The sequence below is a fragment of the Trifolium pratense genome, linkage group LG2, assembly GCF_020283565.1.
Source record: "Trifolium pratense cultivar HEN17-A07 linkage group LG2, ARS_RC_1.1, whole genome shotgun sequence".
NCBI lineage: Eukaryota > Viridiplantae > Streptophyta > Magnoliopsida > Fabales > Fabaceae > Trifolium > Trifolium pratense.
Window position 1 is genome coordinate 1,982,088 of NC_060060.1, and position 8,594 is coordinate 1,990,681.

Genomic DNA, 8,594 nt, shown 5'->3' on the forward strand with positions numbered 1-8,594 from the left:
GACCAATTTATGTTGAGATCAATAACATATATAAGGGGCTAACTTGAAACTTTTTAAACATAAGGGACCAAATTGAAACCTAAAATAAACATAAGGGACTAAATATACAATATAATTAAGCATTTTTTCTTTATCTAAACGTTGATAAATATTATTCTCATGATTAAACATAAAAAATTCAAAGAAAAAACCAATATTATTTGCATTATTGTTTCTAAAAATGTCTGCACATGCTGCTTAACTAGGATTATCCAAAGATGTATATCTTACATTGAGGGCTCCAACGTTTATTGCAAATATCTAAAACAGCTTAGATGGAATTAAGGTAGAAGAAAACCAATTCTAAATAGCAAGAGAAAAAGGACATTGCAAAAATAAATATGAAGAGGACTCTGGTTGCTTGTTACATAACTTACACATCTAGGGTAAGTAGCAACATCAGGTGCTAAGTTCCCTATGATCTTAATTAGACCAATCTTTCTACTGACCAACATGGGCATAGAAGAAGTAACCATATTTGAGAAGTACAAGTCGTTTTGTCTCATATTTAAAAAATACTTTATAATTTTAGCCGCTAAACAACTTAAAAAAAATGTTGAATTATGTTTGAAAAATATGAAAGAGTAAAAAATTTAAAACTAATAAATTAATAATAGATTAATGCAATCTATCATACTAATATGAATTAGTTTCTAGTTCTAATTTTGGATTAGTACTAATATGATTTATTAATTTTTAACAAATTACAAATTAATTAAAAAAAGGGATTTACATTACCAACATCATGGGAAATCATTTTTTTTTATCATGATATTGGTATGAAGTTTCCTCCACCGTTAGCGATGACTATTTTTCATCGGAAAACTTATGGAGCAAACAAGGTGAGTTATATCCTACCAATCGAATTTTTTCCATATGCATGAGCTATAAATCAAACCCTTGATCACATGCTTAAAAGGACCAAAATCCTTACCACCTGAACAGTTGAACCGATTCATTATTAGTAATATTTAATTTCCTTCTTTATTAAAAAAAGAAAATAGTTTTTTCTTTGGTATTCCGCCACTTAAAAATGGTGGATTTCTAATAGTTTTTTTTTTTTGACTTAAGATTTCTAATTTTATTTATTTTTTGGATAAATTCTAATAGATTTCTAAAAGTAGAATATTTTGGTATTTAATTTTTAATGTAAGGTATAGTTTTTTTTACAATTAATGTAAGGTAGTTTGGTATATAATTTTAACTAAAGGTCATTTTTGGAAAAAAGAAAATCCTTATAGATATTGGACTTTATCTAACAAAAATTACATCATAGTAAATATATATAACATTAACATTGTAACGGTATCATCTACCAAAAAAAAAAAATGGTAACGGTATATATCAAGAGAATATCTATATAAATGCATCAAAAAGATCCATATCTATATAAATAATAATAGGTCATCGATTAGTCCCACTGACACACTTGACGAGAGACACAAGAATTGGAGAAATTAAAGCAAAATCGATCGCCATAGGTATTATTCAATTCTTTCTAATTTTATTTTATTATAATCCTACCCTAGCATATTATTTTTTATTATTATTCATCATCACGTTGGATCAGCATCATAGTAAACAAATATAGTACGGTACGTTATTAAGATGACTTCACTTTTATTTTTAACATGTTCATATGTAATGTACAATTTCTTTTTCCTTTTAAACCGGGTTGTCTCTTAGATTTGACAAGCTTTATTTTTTAGGGAATTTTGACAATTATTTTTAAACCGGGATTATATTATTTTATTTTTTAGGGAATTTTGACAATTATTTTTTATCAATAATTGTATTTATATTAGAATTATGTCAAATTTAAATTAATTAGATAAAAAGAATAATTTTAAATAGAGTTATAATTTTACTTTGATTAATAGTAATTTTGTAACCAAAAAGATATAATAGAAATTTAAAATCCCATTAAGCTGTGTCAAAAAAAAACACTCATTTATGTACCAAAAAAACATTTACCTACAAAAAATCCCATCAAGTTATCCTATCCTATTAATCCTAATTTAGAGATCCATAACAAATGTTTGCTCGATTTATGCTTAATTTTCTCGCTTAATCCAACATTTACCTAAAAAATACTATAAATATATCATCTTCTATTTACAAAATTATTATTATCTCCTGTACTCTAATTAAAAAACTTTACACCAAATTAGAAAAGGTAGTCTCTTCGTATAATAATAACATAAATATCTTTGCTTTGAGTCATAGTTGAATTATGATATTTCAATGATTTCTGATCGTGTTTATTATATATGCATTCTTAATTATGATAATCCCCAGTTTCATCTCTTGTGAGATTATGACACATTTATATTTGAATAAAATTCAATTTAGTTCCTAAACCTATGAAACATGAACATAGATACGAACACTTGACATGATAAATTTAAGAATATGACATAATTTAATGGAATAATATGTGTCGGTGTCGGATACCGACGCACGTCGGACATCGACATGTGTCAGACACAGAGACACACTTAATTTGAGGAGTGTCCGTGATTCATAGTCCTAAAGTATGACTTTCAATTCATACCCAAAACTATGTAAATATAATAAGGGTCATGCTAACCGGTGACCCGGGGCACTGGTTAAGGAAACCAAAAAAAAGAAAATTTTGAATAGAAAAAAATATTTTTTAAACTTTTGAGGAGTTGACTCTACAAACTCCAATATCAAATTACTAATAATCAGTCCCTAAAGTTTATAAAATTCACCAATTAAGTCTATGCTATTAAGATTAAATTGACTGATTTTATATACTTTAAGAACTATTTATATTGTTTAGGAATTAAACCGGAAGGAGAGTCATAGTTTAGGAGATGGTTTGTTCTATGTATTTTTTCTGAATGCTATTCATATTGGTGTTTATATGCATGCATTTAAAATAATCTTTGTTTCTGTCTTTCGAATTTACGTTTGTTGGAATTTTCTCTAACTGTTGCTTGTTGAATATGTTTTTGGCTTCAGAACAAATATTTTATAATAGAGCTAGACAATGCCGCCCAAGGGTTCTCATCTTGAGAATACTTGGATACAAATGCCAACAAGTTCTTCATCATATGTCTCAAACGTTCCACGGAAGAGAGCCTTTGATGAATTATGCAATCAAGTAGTGTTGTCCGCAAATTGGCGTGATCATCCTGATATGGCATACAACCGCCGATGGATGAGAAACAAAATGTAAGTGATTTGTGTTTCACATTAACAGTGTTTGCATTTAATTCAACTTTTATATTGCAATTGAGTTTAGACTTTACTAACAATGAATTTTTACTTCAGTTCAAAATTGATCAGTTTTGGAATTGAGAATGAGGGAGTTGCAGCTAAGGTGGAATGGTTTCTATTTTTGAGTGCTGATTCAAAGGTTTGTTTCTTGAATGCAAGATTTTATTAGCTATTAATATTTTAGTCAATAAGAGGATCAAATGCAAGTTATACATGTATGATGTTAATTAAGCATAACTGTTATATTTGGCAGGAAGCATATATGAACCGGGAGACATTGAATCAGCGCGTGAATATTCAATTGGAATATAGAAAGATATATGGCGTGCAAAAAGCGGAACTATGTCAGCATTCTATTGTTCCTGAGCTGCCTTGTTTACCTGAATCAATCACCACATTTGCTGATATGCATGTGCTTTATGACTTGTACGTTTCTGGCCGTGGAAGCTATTTGCCTCAGCAACATGCAAATAACGGTATGTGTAAATTGTGATTTCACTCCTTACTTGTGCCATATTGATTTTATCATTGGAGCTATATTACTGACTTTGTGCTTCTTTTCTTGCTGGAATTATTTTGTTTTCAATAAAATGTATTGCTTTACCTATTTAATTTTCTACTTTTGCAGTGGAGACGAATCTGTCAAATCATAGAGATAGTTTGGGGACTATGCAGAATAATGAGTGTATGAAGATTCCTACTGCTGTGGGAAAATCCCTCCAATCTGAAGATTCAAATTTGATGTTACCTCAATTAGTCTCGATGGATACTTCGGAGCATTCCAATCTTTTTCCTAGAATGAGGTCGAGCTTAGAACTGAAAGATACAATGCAAAAGAGAAGCCATAATGATAATAATGAAGCCATGCTACAACCTACCAAAAGACAGAAAATGATGGATTATACTTTTGGAGTCTCTTCGTTTAACGATGCAAGTATTGATCAGTCAACTCACGAGATGGTTCAACCTTCTTTTGAAACACCTTCGGAAGTGAAGCAACAGTTAGAATTTCCCCTCTTTTCAATTGATGGCGAAGTTGACAAATACAGGGTGGAACAATTGGCAAATCAAGTGTTTGATTCTATGGACATTAGTAGCGTAAACAACAATGTGATGGTTAATACACTTGGAGAAACTTACGAGACTGACACGTTTCCTTCTAACGGCTTAGAAGCTGGTCAAATATCAGATGAGCCAGACTGCATAATGATAGACAGCAGAAACTCAGCGGAAATCGACAGTATGCCTACTTGCAGGAATGAACTTATTATTATTGATGATGATGATGAGGAGGACATACAAGGAAGAACTGGATTCAACCAGGAGGGGATAAATGCTAAAAAGGAATTCGGTGAGCCAAAATATGATCAAGAGAACCAAACCGAGTCCTCAAATACTACAGCTAATGAGATAAACAACAATGTGGTAGACAATAGCTACTTGGAAGCTACTCAGATATCCGAGGAACAAGATATTGAAAGCAATGGTGTGATATACAGCAGCAAATCAACGGAAATTGAAAATGGATCGAATTCCAATATGCATTCTCTCATAAGCAAGGTTCCTATTCCTATTGTTGTAGAAGACAAACCAGACACAACTGGTTTCAACTCGGAGGGGACAGATGCTAAAAAGGAAGTCGGTGAGGCAATTGATAATCAAGAGAAGCAAACAAAATCCTCAAAAAGAATAGATGATGCTGTTTCTTTGATCGATTTGTTCACACATGATCAAATAACAAACCATATTAGTAGTTTTGGAGAGCAATCTAATCAGGTTTGTACACCAACTTCCTGCGTTTTCAATTTCATTGAACTCTTTAGGCATTACTGTTATGTGAATGGTACTCACTTTTCTTTTAATACAGACTACAACTGCGAGCAACACATGCCAATTATGTGCAACGGAACATCTCTCCTTTGAACCAGTAACAATTTTTTGCTTATGTTGTGAGAACCCCATCAAGAAAAAAGCACACTTTTTCTGTAGAAAAGGAGAAGAATTTGATGCAGATCAATGCTTTTGCTCCCACTGCTATACGAGATTTAAGGGTGATTGCATCGAATTCAATGGGACATATGTTTCTAAGCAAAGTCTCGAAAAAAAGAAAAACGATGAATTATATTTTGAACCGGTAAGTTTTAATACACTTTACTATATAATTCAGTTTGATATAGAGAACTTTAAACTAACTCTTTATGACCATTGTTTCTTGTAGTGGGTTGAATGCAATAAATGCAAAATATGGCAGCACCAAATATGTGCACTCTATAACAAGAAAAGAGATTTGGACTGCAAAGCTGAGTATATATGTCCTTTCTGCCGTTTAAAAGAAATTGAAAATGGAATGCATGTTCCCTTACCGAAGAACACTGTTTTTGGTGCTAAGGCCTTGCCTAAAACCATGCTTAGTGACCACTTAGAGAAAAGACTTTTTGAGCGTCTCATGCAAGAGAGAGCAGACTGGAATAACGATAAAGGGAAGAAGAATTCTGATAAGGTAATACCGAATACTGAAGAAAGTCTTTCTATTAGAGAAGTGTTATCTGTCGACAAACAATTGAAAGTGAAGAAGCAGTTTCTGGACATCATTCCAAAGGAGAATTACCCTTCTGAATTCTCTTACAGATCAAGAGTAAGTTTAAAGTGTTAGTTGATGAATATTGTTACTTCTGCAGGACTACATTAGATTTCTTTTGATGTCTACTCCATTATTCAGAAGAATTGACAGAGTTTTCTATGGTTTCAGGTTATTCTTCTATTTCAACAGATTGAAGGAGTAGATGTATGCATATTTGCAATGTATGTCCAGGAGTTTGGCTTGGAATGTGGCAATCCAAATAAACATTGTGTATATATTTCATATCTTGATTCTGTCAATTACTTTACTCCTCGAAGAATGACTAAAAATCAGGAAGCTCTCCGTACCTTTGTTTACCATGAGATATTGGTAATTTCATTTTAAACATTGTTGCTAATTTCCTTATACTACATTTCATTTGATCCTTAATCCTTAATCCTTCATTATATTCATGCTTTATTTTTTCTATCATCAGATTGGGTACCTTGACTTTTGTAAGAAAAGAGGTTTCACAACTTGCTACATATGGTCCTGTGCTCCTCAAAAAGGGCAGGGTGATTACATTCTATATTGCCATCCAAAAACTCAAAAGATTCCAACAGATGCTAAGCTACGGGAGTGGTAAGTTTTCTTCCCTCCTTATGCATGCGCGTGTGTGTGTGTTGAGTTTTCGTAAGCTTATGTAACCATTGAGTATTTATATTCTTCTTTTTGTATAGGTATCTTTCAATGCTAACAAAAGCTTCTAAGGAAAATATCGTTGTTGGTTTAACCAACATATATGATCATTTCTTTGTTTCTACTGGAAATCGGCACTCCAAGATAACAACGGCTCGTTTGCCGTACTTTGATGGAGACTACTGGTCTGGTACTGCTATGACTCAAGCCGAGGACATTGAAGAAAAGTGTGGAGGAGAGTACGAATCGACATTGAATAAAGTAATGAAAACTAGATCTTTAAAGGCCATGGGACACATCCATCCTTCCAAAGGCAATGCCAAAGATATTCTGGTGATGCATAGAGTATGTCTACCCTCTCTTTTACCTTCATCCACTTGTAATGAGAGTAATGTTGTTAAATAGTGGCTATAGTATAGTGTCGCTATAGCATTGAAAAATTTGAACAAATGGCTATTGTTCCACAATACGCTATTTAGTACAAAGTATTGTTGAATAGCGGCACTATAGCACATTTGCATAGCAGAATTTAATTAAACTGGTATTTTCCGGGATCCACAATTGATGACATTGAATGAGAGCTTGAATTTTTTATTAGATGTAGTTTTGATTAAACCGGTATCTGACATTTCTCCTTTTTCTTTTTTGTATTAGCTGGACCAAGCTATATTGCCTATGAAGAAAAACTTCATTGTAGCACACTTGCAGTATTCATGCATGCACTGCTGTAAACCAATAGTGTCTGGGAAGCGATGGTTTTGCACTAAATGCAAACTATTTCAAGAGTGTGAAAGGTGATAATTCTCTTCTCTCATTAAATTTCTTATTGATTTTTTTTTATATTCTTCCTTTAAAAGTGATTATAATTATAGGATGATAACAAAAAGAGATTTTGTCATTGACTTTCATATCACTATATTTCAGATGCCACAACTCTGATTTACACACTTCGATTAATGGCGAGGTGCATAGACTTTCTAAGGTAATAATAGTCTAAACCTGAAACTAAGTTTTTATGATTTTCTCATCAATTATAATTCCATGCAAATTAACATAATCTTTGAATTTTATGCCATATTTAGGTCCTTGTGGATGATATCCCCTTCAACACTAAACAAAATGATATCATCATTGAGAATGAAGTATTTGAAAATAGGAATAATTTTTTGAGCTTCTGCCAGAAGAATTGGTTTCAGTTTAACACACTCCGCCACGCCAAGTATTCCTCAATGATGATCCTCTATCATCTAAACAACAGTACTTTGCAGACTGTTTGAACAGAGCTCAAAATGTCATCAAGTTTTCAGATTGCCGATTGCCATCAACACGATTACTCAACAACACCATGCATGTCTATCTGAGAATCAGGAGAGGAGTAAACCTTCAGATTTCGGCGCTGATACGCAGATGCAGGAACTGCTGGAGATTTTGCAGCATGAATCTCAATGTTGATCTACTAAAACTCAAATATGCTGTTATCTAAACTTTGTTCATCTTAAAATGATGTTATTTCCTACGAGCCGGTCCACTATTCGAGTTTCTAGGGGATAACTGTTCAGTTCAGTCCAAGATATGGCACATACGAATATCACATACTGTTGTAAATAAAATAGTAAATATTTTATTACTAGAAGCAATCTTTTATTTTTAGTAGTAATATGTATATGTATTCGGCCATGAGCCCATTAGCTTAGAATAGCCTATATAAACACATCAGGGATTGTAAATTATTTATAACTTGAAATATAATAATATTCAGTTTTCTCACATACCTGTATGTTGCATGTATGTTACTTTTTCTTTTCACAACATATAGTAAATTTTTGGGTTAAATATTTTTCTTTTCCCTCTCAAACTCACTCAATTTCTCAGGAATTACCCCTTTTATGAGTCTAGCATTGGAAGTCCAGTAGAAGGGAAACAAGGGTTCCTCCAATTCGTCAAATATAAGATCTGGGAGATTCTCTCCACGGCGGAAACGAAGAAAAGTATTTTTGTAATTCTTCAAAATTGGAGGCAAATAAGCTGAAGAGACCACGATTAGGTTGAC

At 32.4% G+C, this 8,594-nt stretch overlaps 1 protein-coding gene across 1 annotated transcript; it reads left to right on the forward strand.

Annotated features, from left to right (window-relative positions):
* Nucleotides 1–3,055: 3,055 nt before the first annotated feature.
* Nucleotides 3,056–8,052, forward strand: LOC123909604 (histone acetyltransferase HAC12-like). The gene is made up of 13 exons (XM_045960470.1): nucleotides 3,056–3,240; nucleotides 3,340–3,424; nucleotides 3,539–3,761; nucleotides 3,914–4,660; nucleotides 4,751–5,082; nucleotides 5,153–5,419; nucleotides 5,504–5,920; nucleotides 6,035–6,235; nucleotides 6,342–6,487; nucleotides 6,586–6,889; nucleotides 7,199–7,338; nucleotides 7,469–7,526; nucleotides 7,627–8,052. The coding sequence occupies exons 1-13, from the start codon at nucleotides 3,056–3,058 to the stop codon at nucleotides 7,819–7,821; spliced, it is 3,300 nt and encodes a 1,099-aa protein (XP_045816426.1). The 3' UTR covers nucleotides 7,822–8,052.
* Nucleotides 8,053–8,594: the final 542 nt, after the last annotated feature.

Excerpts from the sequence above, each read along its gene's own strand:
- LOC123909604 (XM_045960470.1), top strand. The coding sequence starts at position 3,056 with ATGCCGCCCAAGGGTTCTCATCTTGAGAATACTTGGATACAAATGCCA. Across the intron at positions 5,921-6,034 it reads AATTCTCTTACAGATCAAGA|GTTATTCTTCTATTTCAACA; the intron begins GTAAGTTTAAAG and ends CTATGGTTTCAG. Across the intron at positions 6,890-7,198 it reads ATATTCTGGTGATGCATAGA|CTGGACCAAGCTATATTGCC; the intron begins GTATGTCTACCC and ends TTTTTGTATTAG.